This window comes from Scyliorhinus canicula, chromosome 10, assembly GCF_902713615.1.
Source record: "Scyliorhinus canicula chromosome 10, sScyCan1.1, whole genome shotgun sequence".
In the NCBI taxonomy this organism is placed as follows: Eukaryota; Metazoa; Chordata; class Chondrichthyes; order Carcharhiniformes; family Scyliorhinidae; genus Scyliorhinus; species Scyliorhinus canicula.
In genome coordinates this window covers 89,702,581-89,722,927 of record NC_052155.1, presented here as the reverse complement: position 1 = coordinate 89,722,927, position 20,347 = coordinate 89,702,581, and the positions used below count along the sequence as shown (strand labels likewise).

The 20,347-nt window shown below is 45.6% G+C and overlaps 1 protein-coding gene across 2 annotated transcripts in view; it reads left to right on the top strand.

The window, feature by feature from the left end:
• The window catches only part of LOC119972507 (peroxidasin homolog), a 674,574-nt gene that overhangs the window by 494,447 nt on the left and 159,780 nt on the right, over positions 1-20,347 (top strand). For both annotated transcript variants that reach the window (XM_038809326.1, XM_038809327.1), the window contains one exon: positions 13,012-13,169. In XM_038809326.1, coding sequence (XP_038665254.1) covers positions 13,012-13,169 — 158 coding nt within the window. The remainder of the gene's footprint in view (positions 1-13,011; positions 13,170-20,347) is intronic.

The following is a 20,347-nucleotide window of genomic DNA, read 5'->3' as shown; positions in this document are numbered from 1 at the left end:
AGATATTGGCCGGAGATATTGACTCTCGTGGGAGAGTCTAGGACAAGAAGGTATAGTCTCAGAATAAAGGGGTGGCCAATTTAAGACTGAGATGAGGAGGAATTTCTTCTCTCAGAGGATTGCGAGTCTTTGGAACTCCATGCCATAGAGAGCCATGAGGACATGGTCCTTGTGTATATTTAAGGCTGTGATGGATAGATTCTTGATCAGTAAGAGAATCAAGGATTACTGGGAAAGGGCAGGAAAGTGGTCGTGAGGGATTTTGGATCAGCCATGAATGGCAGAGCGAGCTTGAGGGGCCAAATTACCTATTTCTGTTCTTATTTTTTATGGTCTTATGGAAGGTACAACCACAATGCTGTTAGATACTCCCAAGACCTTAATTCAGCAACAGTATATTTCCTAGTCAGGGTGATGTGTGACTTGGAGCAGAACTTGCAAGTGGTGGTATTGCCTTATGACTGCTGCCCAAGAAGTGGTAGTGGGTTTGGAAGCATGATTACTGCTGCTTCAATTGCATTCAAACAAAGTTACATTGTTATCCATTTGTTTTTTGTTTTGGTTGTTTGCTAATGGGATTGGCAGATAATTTTAGTGTAACTTGGCATCAGCAGAATGGGCACAGCTGTGCATGTCCTTTTGAGTCCAACTTCAGGGATATGACTACACAGGAATTTCCAAACATGCAGCTTTCAACAATCAGCTAGAGATCTGCTTATAATGAGGTGAGATGAATGTTACATCGTCGACTATCTTCAGGCAGTCTGCCAAGGAGCCAAGCTGAGAAAACTCATAACTATGGCTCAGGGATTAGCCTTTCTTGAATCAAAGGGTGATTTTCAACTCGTGTTAACCGTCAGTGTGAACGTTGAAGTGGGCACAAAATAAGGCGAGAATCAGGAAATGCAATTGTTGCTGGCGATATTGTATTTTCCAGGCTCTGTGCCGGTAACGCAATGTGAATCCTGCCATGGAAGGTCAAGAAATGAATTTACGTAATTAGCATCTTAGTAGTGAGCCCTCCCACTGTGACTTCCTCCCACACCGAATATTCATCGGCTGGTGGCATGACGTTAAGCTAATGCGATTTCCAACAGCCGTGTAACCTCACCTCTGGAGGGGATATCAGAGGTGAGCGCTTATGTCACCATCACCCTCCAGGGTGCCAATTGTCGAGGGGGAACCAGAGAGGATGTGGGGGATCCAGATATGTGCAACTCGAGATGGAGGATTCAGTCTCAGTATCGCAGGTGGAGTGGTCACTTGCAGGCCTTAGTGGCCCTTCATGGCTGAGAAACTCTTGGTTTAAAGGGGTCTAGTGGCTGGTTTGCAGGCAATGCTTCCTGTGTCCTTCTTGCTGGACTTGTGGTGATATCACCCGCAGAGTGGCAGCTGAAAGTGGGTGGGAGCAGGGTCTGCACAGGGGGCAATTGTGAGGTCCCCTGTATGAGATCCCGTGAGATGCCAGCCTGCAGGGCAGACAGGGGACTCAAGTGGTGGTTCCCAGACCCATGAGGGCTGAAGACCCTCACACAGAGGGGAGGACGAGTGCAGTCAGAATGAACCCCCACACTCAGGCCTTTGCAGCCTGCGGGCATGAGCTGTATGGACGTTCAAGGCCACTGGTTCTGGAGGCCATACTGTCAGCTTTGACAAAGGGTCATCTGGGCTCGAAACTTTAGCTCTTTTTTTCTTCCTACAGATGCTGCCAGACCTGCTGAGACTTTCCAACATTTTCTCTTTGGTTTCAGATTCCAGCATCCGCAGTAATTTGCTTTAAACCTTACTGTCAGGGATTGCAGCTGGCTGTTCAAGTTGTAAGGCTCATTTAATCCACAGCTATGAGGTCTGGGGGAATCTGTCCTCTAAGTATGAAGTTGACTGCAAATTGTAGTCTTCACATACATCGGGTGTGCCTTGCCTGTCACAAAGGGAAGACAGTTGCCTGATCAGCTCAATGATAGTCGATTTACCATCTGATACTGCTTTTGTTTGGACTGCTGACTGTTTGCCGTTTCTATGTTTGGAAGCAAAGTGTTGTTTCTGCCGCTCTTACTTTTGTGGCCTGGACCAGGAGTTGGCTGGAGCAGGTGACCGGACATTGGGACTACAGGAGGAGGACGGTGGTGGCTCACCTCAACTGGACACCTTAGACGCTGTATTGACATGTCCGTGAAGGCTGTTGGCCGCTTCCGTGAAATAATGACTGTTTTTAGTTCAATTTTACAAGGCCATGTTAATGGCTGGTGCCTTTGTACTGTTGCATGTTGTTCTTTAATGTTTGCTCATACGCTTATTACTGTATTTCTGCTTCTTTTTTGTTTACTGTCTGGCCTGGTGTCTTCGCTATATTTCTGCCCGTTTTTTGTGTTTTCTTTTGGTGCACGCAACTGCTACTGATGCTGGTGGGAGTGGGGATATCCCCTGCCCTTCTTCCATTACCCCATGCCAGCAAGATCTTTTCCGGTGAATTGGGCTGCTCGGAGCGCCCTTCCACTGATGTGGGACTCTGCGACCGGGGGGGGGGCGGAGGAGGCACTGCCTCGGCAGCTGGTGGCGTTGTTCCTTGACTTTAGATATGTTCTATACGGTTTGGTTTATGATGTGCTGGGGTTATTCCAGGCTGAATTATACCCCTCTTGAGAGGGGTGGACTGTTCTTTCTCTCTCCTTCTCTGCCATGCACGGTGTTGCAGTGGCCTATTCTGGTGGGTTGGGCTGGCGTGTCTTTTCACTGATGTAGGTCGGGGGGGGGGGGGGGGTGGGGGGCGGTTTGTGTGTAAGTGTATTCTGGGGTCCCAAGTGTTTGGTGTCCTTGTTGTACTGTTTTACGTATTTTGATAATGTTATTAAACTAAAACACGACTCACCTCTCTATAACAGAGGTAACACAAATGTGGCCCCGAATGTGGGTGACACAGAAAGCAATGGGATTCCTCCAGTCAACCTTGCAGTCCGAGGAGGAGTGCAGTCATCCCTTCATAATGTTTGTGCCTCTGCATGTCGGGGCCCAGGGGCACATCACCGGCCTGGACTCCGGCATCTATCCGAGTTTTGGATCCCTGGGACATTCGTTCCTCCGCCTGTTGTGGATCATGGACTGTCAGTTGCTCACCAGTGACTGACCCGGTAGCCTAATGGCTATTAATTATTCAGACCGAGGTGCAAGTATCATGCACTGGTGGAAGGTGCGGTTGACAGCTGTGACATCTTCTCGATGCTCACCTCTGAAATGTCGCCCTTGGAGTTGCTCGGGTCTCTTTTCTCCAGAGGGCAAGAGGTTGGTCCGGCTGGTCGATTGTTTGATGTGCAAGGGAAGCGAGATGGCATTAGTGCATCAGGGTGGCAGACTAAGAAAGATCACTCACGTGAGACTTGAACCATGGAGGGTTTTCACTTTCTCTCTTGTCCCGCCTTGCTCTCTGCACAGCGTGGTCCTGCTCTTCATCGGCCAACTCAAGTTCTTCTCAAAGGGCATTAAAGTTTTCAACTCGGGCTTGACTCTGAAGGCTGTGCCTGCACATGCCAGTTGTGCTCGGTTTTGTCCAGGAATGAGGCAGATTTGGAGAGTGTAGATAGGAGTCATAGGTCAGATGGTTATGAAGCCTAACATACGTGGGCGGTGAGTGGGAACAGAGATGTGAGGAGAGGGTTATTGAGAGGTGGTCCATGAGGAGTTGGAGGGCGGGGTGGGGGATGGAGGGCACCATGACAAGTATTGGGACCCTGTGAAGTGGCTAGGATAGAGATCACCGCGGAGATGTGATAGGTTTGTTAAGGGATACAGTGGGAGACATGAGGAGGCAGACTTAACCTGGCTGCATGAATTTTCTTTCAGCACTGTAGCTGTGGCCTTCATGGAACGAGCTGGCGCTCACTATCGCAGCTACTGGTAGGGGTTGGTGACCTTGCTTGCTGGACATTAGCCTGATTGCATGTAGATAATGTCTTGACTTGCCTTGACACCATCCAGAGATTTGTTGAGGGCTCCGTCCGGGAAACTGTCTTTGTGATAGCTGGCTGGACTTGGAACAAGTGCTGGGGAGAGATTTTAAAGGTGCGCCTCACTGATTGAAGAGATTACGTTTTATTGGGGAGAGTCAATCTGCCTGAAGCGTGGTGTGAAACACATGAAAAAAAATTGTCAAAGAGGCTGAATATTCAGCATGTTTTGCCGCTGTCGGCGCTGACAGGATTCTCCCTGATTTTCTCGCCAGGATTGAAACTTTGAAAAAATATCAAAAAATTCTGCCTGATTTGTGCAATTTTTAGGACTGCTACCTGTTACATTTGATGTCCATCAGATATAATTATAGCCAGGATCTCAAAAGGTAAATAAGGAATGCAGCACTTCTGATTATCTCCTCTTCCACCACATATATTCAAATTTATATCGTTGCTAATTGTGTGAAGAGGCAGGAGATCAAGATTGTACTGAAAGGGGCAGAGAGAAGCTCAGTGATCAATGTTTCCGGAATGAACAGAGATAGGCGGCTTTTGTATGTTCCCCTCCTTATATTATGCTTTTTTCCACACTTTTCATTTCATTGAGTTATTTTTGAACTGAGACACGATTTGCAAAGTGATCACACGGGTCCTGCAGTGACAGCTTATTGCTGCATTCCTTTATTTTGCTGTGTACCACAGCTGCTCGGTTCTCAAGAAACATTCATTTAAGTGCCAATTTCTGTTATCCAGCGTGGAATACCGGAGAAAGGAAGATTCCATTCATCAAGGTACCATCATTCAGGTCTTCTAAATCTAGACCATGACTTTTCCTCCCATAATGTTTCAGGAGTTGAATTGGGGATTCAGTTTAATATTTACCCTAAGTTTAATTTAAAATATCAGAAACCTGCCGACATAAAATCACATTCCAATTCTCCCAATGGTGGGTCTCCTGAATGCTCATTAAAACTGGTCCCTACCAGAACCATGTCAGGCCTTCCAGTCTAGCATCATGCCAGCGTGAAATTACATTGGTCTGAAGCCTGATTAGGAAAGAGTGGCGTGCACAAGGCAGCCCTTGGCTCTCCAGAGACTTTGAGGTGAGTGCAGCAAAGCTTACCTGCTGGATTGCTGCACTGCTCCTGATGCGCTGTACATCACTCTGCCAGGGCAGACCAGTTTCTGCCCTCCATCTCCATGTAGAGCTGGCGGTCTTAGACAGCACCGTGCTGCTGAACACATGGATTCTCCTTGGATCACCAAGTCAGATCAGTGCTGTGCCTGGGGCTGAGAATTACAGGGGTCTCCTTCCCCTGGTACCTCACACCAGTGTCTATCTGGACAACACTGTGCCGTGGGATTCATGCAGCCACCGCAATAAAGTTCCAGGGTTTGACTGGAATTGGGGTGGAGGGTGTAAAGACAATGGGACAATGGAGGGAGGGTTGTGCAAGGAGGGGCTGGGGAAGAGCAAGGACTCTAAATGGCAGGCAGACGGACAAGGATGTTGATGAAGAGGATGGATAATGGAAGGCAGAGAGAAAACCGAGGGAAATGAAGTTGGACTCCGACAAGGCTGTATGACACGCAGACAAAGAAGGGAACCTAAGGGATAGCACATATATTACTGGAAGGGATGCATGCAGACTGCAGATTATGAGGTGGGTGCCTGTTAGCGTGGCACTTTAGGGATGGTTCACACAAACACTAAATAGGTCGAGGCTGTAGCGTTGTTAGAAGGTTGTGTTGTCCATTGTCGTCTGAGAAACAGGAACTATGCCAAGATTCCCATGTATTATCAAGGGCTGGCAAACATTCCTGCTGTGAAATGGAAAGGAGTCAGAGATGATAGTCAGTCCAGGGGCTATACGCACCTCATAATCTGAAGCCAGAGATAGGAGAGAGTGCAGGAAAGCAGCAGGCCTGCACCAGGAACAATCATTAGATGTATGGTGTGCCTCATCTGTAGGGAGGGGCAAGGGCTCTGTGCTCCAAAGGAAAAATGCACAGCTTGGTATCAAAGGCTGTCCTACAATCGATGTCCCTGTGCATGACGAGTTCTGTACTGCACAGTAGAGGATATAGTGATGGACACAGGGAGCACCTGCAGCCTGTAGATAACAAATACAAAATAATTGGGAGTATATGAAGCCCTCATGAGGAGTGGGGGTGACCCATGTAAGTGGCAGTACACATGGCCTCTAGATGGGGTGGGTACAGATCCACGTGGGTCCAGAGGTAAGCGGCAGTGACGAAAGGAGGTCAAATTCTGCCTGTAATAAAGGTACATCACCACCTTCTTGACACTCGGGTAAAATGGCATCTTTCAAAATCCAAAGTAAGATCGGTTCTATCTGGGAGGGGTATGATGAAGTGTGGAAGAACCTCTAAGTTGGGATTTGGGGCTCCTTCTTGGAATGCATATTCACTTGTGAGTGCCGCTATAGTGGACAGGGTCCAAATCCATCACGCAAGGTATAGATCCCATTGTCCAGGAAGCAACAGCAAGCCAAATTCCAATTTTTCTCTTTGAAAGGGATAGGCACAACCCAACAGCCTCGCATCAAACTTGGAGAAGCTACGTGGTGGAATACAGGAATGCAGCCTTCGAGAGAGAAGGCAATAGTGAAGAAGACACAGCTGCACCAATTCTGCCATCCCATTTGTGAAGGGGAGTCACGGATTAGCAATTACTGCCATTCATCAGTGGCCAGACGGATTCTATTCATGCACTATGAGCAAACGAATGATCATAGCTGTACCAAGTCAGTGAGTTGAGTTCAGAACCACATTGGTTGAATGCTGTAATTCACAAGTTAGCAGCCCCTCAGGGCTCCAGGTGAAACATCTGTGGAATGGATTGCTGCTCATCTCTGTGTGTGCGAGAAACTCAGGGATAAAGGTAGTATGAGGAACAATATAACCTAAGGTGCCAATTTCACCCACAGTTCTTTCATTCACACCTTTGTTGAAGTAGCCTTTAGCCATTCTGGTCTTCAGTCTATCTCTTGAGAGAGGGGGCAAAACTAAGAATAGATCCGGTGGTACAAGGAGCTTTTGTACAAATACTCATTTGAGGCAGGAGGTGAAGAAGGGAAAGGCATTAATGCGTGCAGCTCTAGCATGAGGTACTGCATGTGGGACAAGGCCAGGGGGAGCATGAGCATTGATTGGAGGCTGAGGAACGCCAAGAGCCTATTGTCCACGAGTCTACTTTCTACACGAATGAGAGGCAGTATAGAGTGAGGGCGCGATCATCCAGAGACCGGGGCCGGGATTCTCCCTTCCGGGGACTAAGTCCCCACGCCGGCGGGAAAACCGGCGACAACAACTCTGCCGTCAACTGGCCCCCAAGGTGAGGAATTCTCACCTGTCTCGGGCGCTAGGTGGACTCCGGAGTGGTTAGCGCTGCTCCAGCCGGCACCATAGGGACAGCGCAAGTTTGCGCATGCGCCAAAGGGTCGGCGTGATTTTGCGGCACCAACGATCAACGCCAACGACTCTGCCGCCAATGGGTCCCCAAGGTGAGGAATTCTCACCTGTCTCGGGGGCTAGGTGGGCACCAGAGTGGTTGGTGCCACTCCAGCCAGCGGCGAAGGGACGGCATGAGTTCGCGCATGCGCCAAAGGGCCAGCATGGTTCCGCACATGTGCAGACCAACCGCCATATTTTGGCGCATGCGCAGAGGTTTCTCTTCTCTGCGCTGGCCATGGCGAAGAGCCCTGAAGAAGGAAGTGCCCCTACGGATCAGGCCCGCCCGCAGATTGGGGGCCGCGATCGTGGGCCAGGCAACAGTGCCCCCCCCGGGTCGGATCCCCCTGCGCCCCCCCCCCCCCCCCCCCCCCCCCCCCCGAGGACTGCCCCCGCTGACTAACCTGCCAGGTCCCGCCATGTGGGACCATACGTAACCCACACTGGTGGGACTGGGCAGAAACAGACGGCTGCTCGGGCCATTGGGGTCCGGAGAATTGCAGGTAGGGCCACTGCCAATGGCCCCAACCGGCATGGTGTGAGTCCCGCTCCGTCCGAAAAACGGCATTGGGGTGGCGCTGTGGGATTCGCACCACCCTCCAGTGATTCTCCGGCTTGGCGGGGGTGTCAGAGAATCCCGCCCGTGGTCCACAACATATGTTGCATGCTCTGAGAAGACCTGAAGTCACATGGGATTGGATGCTCCCCCCTGCCAGTGGCCCTGAAGATGATGGCAGCACTTAATTAATTTGCCTCCGGGTCTTTTCATGAAGCAACTGGGGTCCTGTGCAGCATTTCTCACTCAGCAACACATCAGTGCATCGCGCAGGTGACCAATGCCTTTACAGGAGTGATCACCATGATGTGAACTTTGCTTTTGATGAGAGTAGCCAGACTCAGAGATTCGCAAGCTTTGCAGCTATCTCTGTGTTACCAAGAATGCAGCGAGCAATAGACTGCACCAATGTGCCCATATGGACTCCCTAACAACGGCCCTTGATGTTCATCAACTGCAAGGTCTTCCATTTTGTCACTGTAGAGTTGGTGTGTGACCATTGAAACAAATACTGCACATTTGTGCATGGTTCCCTGGGAGTTACGTTGACTCCTACATCGTTAGTCACTCCCAGGTGCCTGGGATCTTCGAGAGGCCAGAATGTCTCAGGAATTATTGCTGGGCGATAAGGGCTACCCACATAATCAGAGGCTAATGGCTCTGATGCTTAGCCCTTGGACCCCAGCCAAGGAAATATACTACACTGCTCATGCCATCACACGTTCCCTTATAGAGCAGACTATAGGACTGCTGAAGATGTGATTCAGGTGTCTGGACCAGTCAGGCAGTTATCTGCAAGACACACAGGAGAAGGTTTGCCACATGATCACAGTTTGCTGTGCCCTTCACCATCTGGCTGTGCAGAAAGATGAAGCCGTGTTATAAGGTAAACTGGAGGAGGAGGAGGAACCCTCCTCAGAAGGTAAAGATGAGGAGGTGCAGGAAGCCCTGAGGGCAACTGAGGAACAACATGAGAACGCTGATGCCACTGAACAGAGGACATGCTAGAGGCGTGCACGTGATAGCCTACTAGCTGAAAAGTTCCAAGAGGATTAAAATTAATTACGATCATTAGGAGACATCTTCGCTAGCTCTCCAACCCATTTTCTGAGTTCTGAAGGAATAGTCAAACTATCGCTGAGAGGACGGGTCCTGCATTCACATTTGGGCCTTCAGAACTCATCACTCACTAGGTACATATCTTAGCTGTGGTCATCAGTGCCCTGGTAACATGCTCACACTGCCCATGGAACGTCCAGCAAAGAACAGTGATGTGTGCTGAGGTTGGATGCTTCCCATGCCATGTAAGAATGCAAACAGTGCTGCTCAGGGAATGCAGACCAGCACAGGGCTCTCATCTTCATAATGAAACAATCAGTTAGGAAACTCAGATGCACATATCTGATGAGCCCTCCTCAGCCATTGCTCTCCCTTGTGGATTAAGGAATGACAACTCATCTATCATAAATTCTGAATAAAGAATGGCAAACATCGCCCTGACAACACGCAAGGTCCGGTACCAAGTATCAATGAGGTTGGCATCACATGAATGTTAGTCTTAAAAGGGGGCACTCTTTGAATGCGAGAAAATTTCAACCTCTAAATAAGTGGATTGCTAAGATCCAACCAAAATGCTTTCATCCGACCATTGCAGTCACATACCCAAAATTCTTTGCACTCTGGAATGACTCCTGCATATTGAGGGTAACTAATATAACCCAGCTATTCAAAAATGGAAGTAAAGAGAAAACAGGGAACTATATACCAGTGAACCTAATGACGCTAATAGAGAAGTTACTGGAGTCCATTATCAAGGATTTCATAGACAGCATTTGGAAAGCAGTGGCATAATCTGACAAAGTCATCATGGATTTACGAAAGGGAAATCATGCTTGACAAACCTTCTGGAATTCTTTGGGGATGCACCTGGTAGAGTTGACCACAGAGAACCTGCGGAAGTGGTTTATTTGGTTTTTCAGAAGGTTTTCCATAAGATCTCACATCGCAGATTACTATGTAAAGTTAAAGCACATGGGATTGCGGGTAATGTCTTGAGATGGATAGCAGACAGGAAGCAAGAAGTTGGAATAAATGGGTATTTTTCCGATAGCTAGACAGTGACTAGAGGGGTACCACAGAGATCTGTGCTAGGCCTGAGGAAAGATTGGCCGAAGTGGACTGGGCACAGATAATTGAGGGTAGGACGGTTGAGGAACAATGGTGGATGTACAGAGAGATATGATGTACCTCTCAATTAAAACATATTCCTGAGAGTAAGAGGAACTTTAAAGGGAGGAAAACATTTCATGGCTAGACAAGGAAGTCAAGGAAGACATAAAGGCAAAAACTAGGTTATCCTATATTGCAAAAGCTAGGGGTAAGCTGGAGAATTGGGAGAACTTTAAGGTTCAGTAAAAGGATGCTCAAAATAAAATCAAAAGAGCTAAGATGAACTATGAAAGGAAACTAGCAGAAAACATACACACTGATACAAAAAGCTTCTATAAGTATATAAAGAGGAAGGGAATAGCTAAAGTAAATGTAGGCCCTTTTGAGGCTGATACGTGTGAGGTAATAATGGGGAACACAGAGATGGCGGAGGTACTGAATCAATATTTTGCCTCTGTCTTCATGATAGAAGATAGTTCAAAAATTCAAAAAACTACAGTTTATGCAGAGAAACTTGGTGAAATAAACATCACTAGGGAGACAATATTGAATAACTGATGGGATTAAAGCCAGATAAGTCTCCAGGACCTGATGGCCTGGTGGCAGCAGGGATAGTGGATGCATTGGTTACGATATTTCAGAATTCCCTGTATTCTGGAAGGGTCCCAGTGGATTGGAAAACACTAATGTGACCCTCCTGTTCAAAAGGGGAGCAAGGCAAAAGTAGGAAACTATAGACCGGTTAGCTTGACCTCTGTGGTGGGGAAGTAGCTGGTATCAATCATTAGAGATGACTGAACATTTGGAAAGGCAAAGCTCAATTCACCATTGTCAGCATGGTTTTATGAAGGGTAAGTCATGCTTGACAAATTTGCTTGAGTTTTTTGAGGACGTAACCAGCCAGGTAGATAATGGGGAGCCTGTGGATGTGGTATATCTAGACTTCCAGAAGGCATTTGACAAGGTGCAACATAAAAGACTGATCCAAAATGTGAGATCGCAGAGGATTGGAGGTAAAGTTCTAGATTGAATTGAGGATTGGCTGACAGGTTTGGGTCACTGTCTGTGTGGAGTTTGCACGTTCTCACCGTGTTGCTCCAGTCTTTTTCCCACAAGTCCCAAAAGACATGCTTGCTAGGTGAATTTACATTTTAAATTCTCTCAGTGTACCCGAACAGGCGCCGGAGTGTGGCGACTAGGGGATTTTCACAGTAACTTCATTGCAGTGTTAATGTAAGCCTACTTGTGATAATAAGAAAGATAATAATAATAACAGAAAGCAGAGGGTTGGAATAAATGGGTCCTCCTCTGGCTGGCAAACTGTAACTAGTGGGGTTCCGCAGGGTTCAGTCCTCGGACCTCAACTGTTCACAATTTATATAAATGATCTGCAAGCAGGGACATCTCTCTGAATGTATGCCTTCAGTTAAGTTCCCTTTTCAATTCTTTATCCATTCTTTCAGTAGTTTCTGACACCAAGGGCTGGATTTTCGCTGAGTCGAGATGACTTGGGAGTTATTTAAAAATGGTAACAGGTCCAAATTCTGGTATTCCTGAGCTCATTTCCGGGTTTTCCAATTTTTGGGAGTTCCTTTAAGGGTGTGGATTGGGTTGGATCACCAGTCTACACACTACACTCCTGACCTGGCCATCTCCATTCTGAAGATAGGCATGTCCTAGTCCTCCGCAATTTTCATGGAGTTAGGCTGGCTTTACAAAGACTCATGGTTCTCGACACAACAGGAGTCCCATGAACTATAGTCTAAATGATGGGTTCTATTGAAGAGCAAGTTTAAATGATCCTACTCGTAACGCCATGCCAATCTATGTCCCCCACCCACCCCTTATGGCCCCATGCCTCTAAAGAACCCTTGTGGCCCTAATGCCCTGCATGCCAGGCTATGACACATCCAAAGCTTTTTTTTTTCAAACAATCATTCATTAATAACGTTTAACTTTCTTTTAAAAAATAACTCCATTTTACTACAGGCCAATAAAAGTGTGAATGCTCATTTAACATATCAACAGCAGAAACAGCAAACACTTGAAACTTCTTTGTTTTTGTAAATAAACATTGTGCAATTAACAGCGTAGATTAGAGAGTCAGAGCTGTCAATCAAGCAATGTTTTCCCTGGGGTTCAGGGGTTTCAATAAGTTAATGGATTTGTGGGCTCTAAACCAAACCTCATGCATTTGTGGCTGAGAGCCCATACATCAATTAGGATACTGAAATACCTGAGCCCAAGATAACCCATTGCTTGCTTGACAGCTGGCCATTGAGCCACTTGATTCAATTCTACCATTTAATCTGATTATGGTCGATCTGTACTTGAACTGCATTTGTACACCATTATTCCATATTACCTACCTTAATTGAACAAAACTTACATAATGGGACCCCGATGTTCCTGTATTTATTAGGCAAATGCCTATTTCCAATGGGTTGACAAGTCAATTTTTGAGATTTAAATGGCTTATGCATTTGAGCGGGTTAAAATCGAGTTCCTCATTTTAGTACCAAATTAATAGCACACTATGAATTATCAAACTATAGTTTCAAAAAATGCAAAGGAAATATTAACAAAGGAAAGAAAGAAAAGTGTGCATATCCCATCTGAGAAAAATCACAAATTTAAGAGACAGGTAACTCAGCAGAGCTGTAGTTATAGCTTTGATGTCTGAATGTGAAGTGAATCGTGTTATCATATTGCTGCTGGATTGTAATTGATTTGGATCAAAAATGCCCTATTTATAATTTAAACAAATACATTTCTAAATGAGTTGCATGGTCTGAATATTATGGACAATTTAAAAATTCTATCTGCATTACTTTGGAATTCTGCTTGACTTGTACATTTTCTTTCTAGAAGCCCATTGAGTCCTAATGACCTGCTGGCTTTGTTCCGTTATCCACGCGACCCCTTTACTGTGGAGACAGCAAGAGCAGGAGAGATCTTTGAGCGGACCTTGCAGCTGATACAGAACCATGTCAAGCAAGGTTTAACTGTGGACTTCAATGACATAGGTATGCTGCCAGGTTGAAAGAGTAACTTAGGCCCAGATTTTGTGGTTGGCAGTGAAGCAATGTTGCTCACCGCTGACCTCGCGGAAAGCTGTTCACAATGGTCTTGCGATACCTGTGGCATGGAGTTCTGTTTTCCTGATGGCAGTTTAAACTTGACTCTAATTCAAGGGGTAACCAGACATTCAGCAACATTCATGTCGGATGGCATAGTAAGCAGCTAATCGGTTTGAAGTATTCTCACAGACAGCAAACGGGAAATTAAAGACACTGAATCCCTGCACTTTTAAATTAAAATATAATATAGAAGAATAAATGATTAGGATTGGTTTAAGATAGAAGATAAAATAATGATAAACAAGCTTTAGGAAGTATTATTTTTGAGAAATACGTGGAATTTGAATCACAATGGACAAATTTGAGTTTTCACAAATATAAAATTAGTTCTTTTGGGCCAGTTACTGTGTTTAACTGTGAACTTGTCCACCATTGATAACCCAGTTATTTTTGAAGGATTTTTACAGCTTGGGGGCTCCCCAGTTTAAGTCTGTAAGTTCTCAGTAGTTCAAAGTTTTCTCATTGTTTGCTGTATGTGGGGACCTCACATCACATCTTCTGCAGAACGCTAACAGACAGCGGGTTGGAATGCCCGTCCCACTGCACCAGATTTCTGGTTTAGCATGCCGGCGGGATGTTCTGTTTCGCTGGTTGGTCAATGCGGATTCCCATTGTGGGGCAGCTCCGTGCCATCGGGAAAACCCCAGGTTGCCGACAAAACAGAGCATCCCAACAGCGGAGAATCCAGCCCAGCACCTTCTGTATTTTCACCGTATTCTGTGCCCATCAATGTTCGTGCAGTATGGCAGCAATAGTTTTGCCATCATTAATACCACAAGATCCAAGCCAAAAAGCCATTGGTCACCAAACATAGACAAAATGTCCAATAGGATAAAATACAATTAACTATGAGGATTATTTTATGTTTTCAATTATTGTATTTTTATTCTTTCATATCATGTAACATTGGCAGGACTGGCATGTGTTTTCCATCCTGAAACAACATTTAGGTTGGGATTTTCTTACAATCCTGTCAAAGGCAAATCCCCATAGAGGGTTCACTGGCAGCGGGACAGGCAAGCCATGCAAAATGCAATGGAGATTGGCGCGAACAGAAGATTCCACCAGCGACTAATGGCGGGCAGCCTCCGCTGCCAGAAAACATGCGGCGGGGGTGGGAGCCGAAAATCCCACTCTCAGTTTTTGTTGGTCATTAATGGTTGAACCTCCTCTGAAGTTATGTTAGAAAACTTATTCAGCAAATATCAAACGTATGTCGTGAAATGAAAGTTAATGTATTTCATGATTACTAGTTAGGTAGGAGAGATGAGATCAACTCATTCATTCCACAAAATCCAACACAGCAATTTTGTTTTTTAAATGATCTAACTGATCTGCCAAAAATTTGATTACTCATGCTTATCACTTGTTAGGTGTCATTTTAACTATCATCAGGTGAAAAATGAGAACAAATCAGCAACAGACTGTATACCTCACACAGTTATGTTTCGCAGCAATAAAAGTTAATATTACAACATTTCTCTGAAGAACATCCTAAATTTGATGTTCATTAGCTTGAACCTGCATTCCCGACACTACCATCATGATTTAATTTGAAGTTGCGTTCCACATTTACTGTCCTTGCTTTGTCTTCTCTATCCCTACAATAGTGTGTCTTTGTGTATGTGTTCCTGCAATCATTATTGTATTCTTTTTTCTCCTGGGATAGACTTAATCTTGGGATATGTATTTTATCCCAGGCGCATCTTTTGGTTTCTTTCTGTAATCCTAATTAGGCGTATTCTTTTTATAACCAGTCTGTACCAGTCATTGCTGGTCTCAATTTAGAATCGTTTAGCACTTACCTTCGTGGTTTTTTTTTGCATTGCACAAGACTTGTCAGCATGGCTCAATTAGGGTGGCATGGTAGCACAGTGGTTGGCCCTGTTGCTTCACAGCGCCAGGGTCTCCGGTTCCAGGCTTGGGCCACTGTCTGTGCAGAGTCTGCGCGTTCTCCCTGTGTTTGCGTGGGTATCCTCCAGGTGCTCCGGTTTCCTCCCACAAGTCCCAAAAGATGTGGGGCGGGATTCTCCCCTACCCGGCGGGGCGGGGGGTCCCGGGGGACGGAGTGGCATGAACCACTTCGGCGTTGGGCCGCCGCAAAGGTGCGGAATCCTCCACACCTTCAGAGGCTAGGCCCGACACGGAGTGGTTGGCGTCCCGCCGGCCGGCGGGAAAGGGGCTTGGCGCCACTCCAACCGGCGGCGAAGGGCGTCCGCCGGCCGACGCAAGTCAGCGCATTCACAGGAGCGCCAGCGCGTGGAGGCATCATCCCTCTATGCGCATAGAGGGATTCGCTTCCGCACCGGGAATGGTGGAAGACCACAGCCTCCGGTGAAGAACAATAGGGTGCCCCCACGGCACAGGCCCGCTGTGAATCGGTGGGCCCTGACCATGGGCCAGGCCACCGTGGGGGCACCTCCCGGGGCCAGAGCCCCCCGTGACCTCCCAAAAACCCCGGAGCCCACCCGCACTGCCAGGTCCCGCCGGTAAGGGACCTACTCTAATTTACACCGGCAGGACTGGCAACGAATGGGCGGGACTTCGGCCCATCGCGGGCCGGAGAGTTCGGTCAGCCCCGGGGCCCATTGAGCCGTGCCAGACCCCGCCATTCTCCAAGGCGGGTGCGCGACTCACGCCGGGGAAATTATTGGGGGGTAGGAGAATTAGGAGGACGGCAGGGGCGGGATTCACGCCAGCCCCCGGCGATTCTCCCACCCGGCGGGGGGTCAGAAAATCTCGCCCGTGGTGTTAGGTAATTTGGACATTCTGAATTCTCCCTCTGTGTACCCGAGCAGGCAGCGGAATGTGCCGACTAGGGGCCTTTCACAGTAACTTCATTACAGTGTTAATGTAAGCCTACTTGTGACAATAAAGATTAGTATTAGTGGTAGTCGTTCAAGTTGAACTAAAAATATCTCACGGCACTGTTCAAAGAGGAGCTTTTTGAGTAGCACGGTTAATAATCTTCTGCTATTCAAAAGGACAAAAACAGATTATTTGCTCATATATCTTATTGCTGTTTGTGGAATCTTTCTATTTACAAATTGGCTGCTGTATTTGAGATACAAAACCATTTAAAATGTAAGTTGTGTAAACTGCTTTGATCCATAATAAGGCTCCATATAATTTCAAGTTTTTATTTACTTTTTAATAAATTTATAACCTTGTGGCCGTCTGTGAGAATGGCGACACATGAGAAAAATCTCACGAGAATTGGGAAGCGAGATTCTCGCTGGCGAGATCTCATTTCCTGATTTTCCCCACCCCTCAACAGTGATGGAATGAGGTTCACACCCACAAAGGGCGAGAACGTCATTTTAAACATTTTACGTAAATTTTAATAAAATTTGCGAGCCCCCCCACATCACACACCCTCACTGAATATTCAAACCTCACCGAGGTTTACAACAGCTGTTTAAAAACGTGAATCAGTCGAAGGGATCCCCCCAGGGGCACAAGGGTACATGAAGACCCCGGTAGGGAGAGGGACATGTCCTGGCACTGTCCCCTGGCCCTGCCACAGGTCAGCACTGCCAAGGGGCAGAGCCACCACAGAAGTGTCAACCCAGCAGTGCCAACCCAGCAATGCCAACTTGTACCGAGGCAAGTGCTGGGGTGGACCTGTGGTAAATCATAATAGCATAATTCACACTGTTATCACACATGTTGTACCATGCCTCTGTAAGCTCGACACACGAGCAGTTGCGTGGCTCTGCCCCTAGGGGGAGGTGTACTGGGAATGTACGGAAGTTTGTACTGGGCTCCACCCTTGGCTCCGCCCATGACTCCTCCCCCCCACTGATTTTATAAAGCTTGGCAGTTGGAGCCTGCCTGCCAGCTCATCTAGAGTTCATCTCATCACAGGCAGGCTCTGTTGTAAGACGATTAAAACCACTGTTCACTTCTAACCACGTGTCACATGAATTGATGGTCTCATCAGGACCCTTTGGGTGCGGGATTTGCATTCTGTTTGTTGGGTGGGGGGGGGGGGGGGGGAGAGCCCTGATGCTTGTGGGCGGGATTGTTTCTGTGCTGATCAGGCTCAGTTTTAAAGTGTGTCCCGATCTCTGTGGAACCAGCCTCACTGGCTCAATCGGGCCCCGCCCCACCACAGTGGCACCATAAAACCTCCTCACTGGCTTTTGTTTTCAGGGAAACTCAAAATCTGGCCTAAAAACTGGCTGATACATGCAGGTTTTCAGGCACAGCCTGACACTCTGAAAACATGTGGGAAAATGCTGTCTCTTGTATCATAATTAGATAACTCACAGCTGTGGAGTATTAAACTTCAGCAGGATAGCATATTCCAATTCCAATATTTAATGCCACAAAATGGACGGGCACAGTTCCATGGGCCTGCAACTCTGAACTGTGTGAGTTCCCAAACTTGACTGAAGAGAATGGCAAGTAGAAAGTAGGCCCCTTCCTCAAGAAGGAAAGTATCTGGTGAGTCAATGGTTGATTGGTTACAGTATCAAAAACAAATTTTGAAATCAGATCAGATAGGGGAAGTTTTTTCAATCAATAAAATAGGAAAGTTCTACAGTTTTACGATGTGCAACCTGTGCGATTAAACTTCAGGTTTAATGTGATCTCACTGATATTATTTAACCACAACCTGAAAACGGCATTCAAATGAAAGTTTTGTCTGTATCCTCTTTTCAAATGTTACCCGATCCAGGAAGGCAGTTGCTTGATGATATATCATTGCTGGCTCCCAGGAGAAAAACTAAGTATCGCCGAAATGAAGAAAAAATAAATGGCTGAATTTTTCTGCTTTTTTTTTTTAGAAGGTTTGGTTAAAAATGGAATGGGCAGAAGGGATTAGTGTAACTCTGAAATGATTTGTAAGAATTTAACGAGAGAACTACCTGTCAACCTGTTAATCTGTAGCAGAGATCCAATAAAACACTTAAAAATCATTATATCTTTATTCTTGGGTACATTTCTTATGAGGATCTACTTAAGAGAGTTTTTTCTTACTTCCGTTATGGCTCTGGCATTTTTAGTTTATACTCATCTGACCAGCTGAGCATTTTATCTGCTGTTGGATTCTCATAAGTCTTGCACCTGGGTTGTAAAGTGTAATGAAGGTGTTTATTGTGGTTTGTACTCCAAGTTCCCATAATTTATTTATCTTATGGGTACTTTTCTCTCATAGCTTCTTACAACTTATTTCAGCTTTAAAGTTACCATTCTTTTATTTTGAAACATCCTTTGGGAATAAGTGGCTGAAGGCTTCATTGCCTGCTGTTGTCACCTTACCTTTGTCACATCCCATATTCCAAGTGCAGGACTATTTAAATATTGGGAGTGATGTCCACTCATATAGTAGCACAATGCTAGCATTTGTCCTAAGAAGGCAGTGAGGACTCCAAGTGGCTCACTCCAGTACCAAATTAGGTTGAAGACAAAGAGCCAGGATTTATCTTTCAGCTCCATTTAGCAACTGGAATAACAGCAATTGATCCTTATGTGATTGATTTCTGCTAATTATTTCCACTTGAAACCCAATTCTGGGCCCATAATCAAAAGTACGATTAATTTTGGAAAATGCAATATGCCTATCAAGAATATATTTGCCAGAATTCTCAGGGTAGTCTGGGAATACATCTAGAAATTCCCTCAAACTGCTCCCACAATGTATGAGAGGACAGGCAGCAGAAGCACTATTGCCTCCCCTCCACAAATATAGGTGCATTTTTTTAGTGGAGGATTGTTGGGGTATTGGGGGTGGGGGAGGTTGCTGAAGGGGTATTGAGTGACGAGGGGCTGAAATCCTGACAGATCTAGTTTAGCTGATTTTCCAATTTCTCCCATACCATAATTACGTTCAATTTATGCAATTTTTATTGCGTAATATCCAGGCTAAAATATTCAGCCATTTACTTTGCTCTTCTTTTCCAGGTGCTTAGGCCTTTAATACATTTCATGAAAGCCAGCAATGAGATGTCACAGAGCCGTGGCTTATGGCTCTGCTGACAGTTGATGCTAGCATCCTGGCATAACCCTGGTGAGTTAAAAGTTTAATTTTGATTTGCATTTTTAGGTAATGATCTTGGGAGAGAAATAGTTAATGGCAGTAACTCACTGGTACCATAATACTCTATACTTGAACAACAATTACTGCGAGGGTTTACTTTCCTTGTAATTAACAAATTTTTCTATGGCCTCATGAGTTGGCAAGAGAATTTTCATGACCTGTAAACCAACACAATGATTTATTGCAATGTGCCTTTCTGTTGATCACTGTGGGTGAATAGTTCTTCAGAAATGCACCACATTGTGACTCTCGCATTCAGTGATGAAAACCTGTTAGAAACACTAATGTTGTTTTTGGATTGTTCCAGATATTTACCCGAGCTTGACACAACTAAAAAATAATTTTTTTGAAGAAAATTATAAGTTAGCTTGTTCCACATTTTCAGCAAGGTTCTTCAAATCAATTATAAAATGATTGAATAGTGGACTATATGCTCATCCATTTATTGAAGTTAGCAAATAGCATACAGCAGGGAATCAGTTTTGTACTGAAAGCCAATTTTGTTTCTGCTGAACACAGCAAATAGAGCAAAAGATACCAATTAGTTCTTCATAAGTTAGCAATTAGATCTTACAGTTTGAGTTTTCTCAACACCGTGTTACCATTGCATTTCTGAAGACTTTCCTTATCAGAAACATCTGAGAAAACTCTGGGGATATGCATTAGCAGATGGCTAATACATTATTAGTTATTACAAACACAATTATGCTATTGTTTTACCAGACACAGATAAACTGAAATGATTTTGGGGAAATGATCTACATCGCTGAATTGGATAGCCTTGTTATTATTGAGTTAGTGCCAAAATCATATCTCGTGAGTTCCATCATGCACTTTGGTTAATTTAAATAAATTAAACAAACAGATTTGAAAAGAGGGGATTAACATTGTTTTGTGGTTTGGTTCCAGTGCAGTTTGGCGCAGTGTGAATATATTGTTAAGAGAGGTGGATTTATAACTTTTATTTTGAATATTCTTCTCATATGAATTTCCCAAGGAAAAATTAGTTTCAATCACT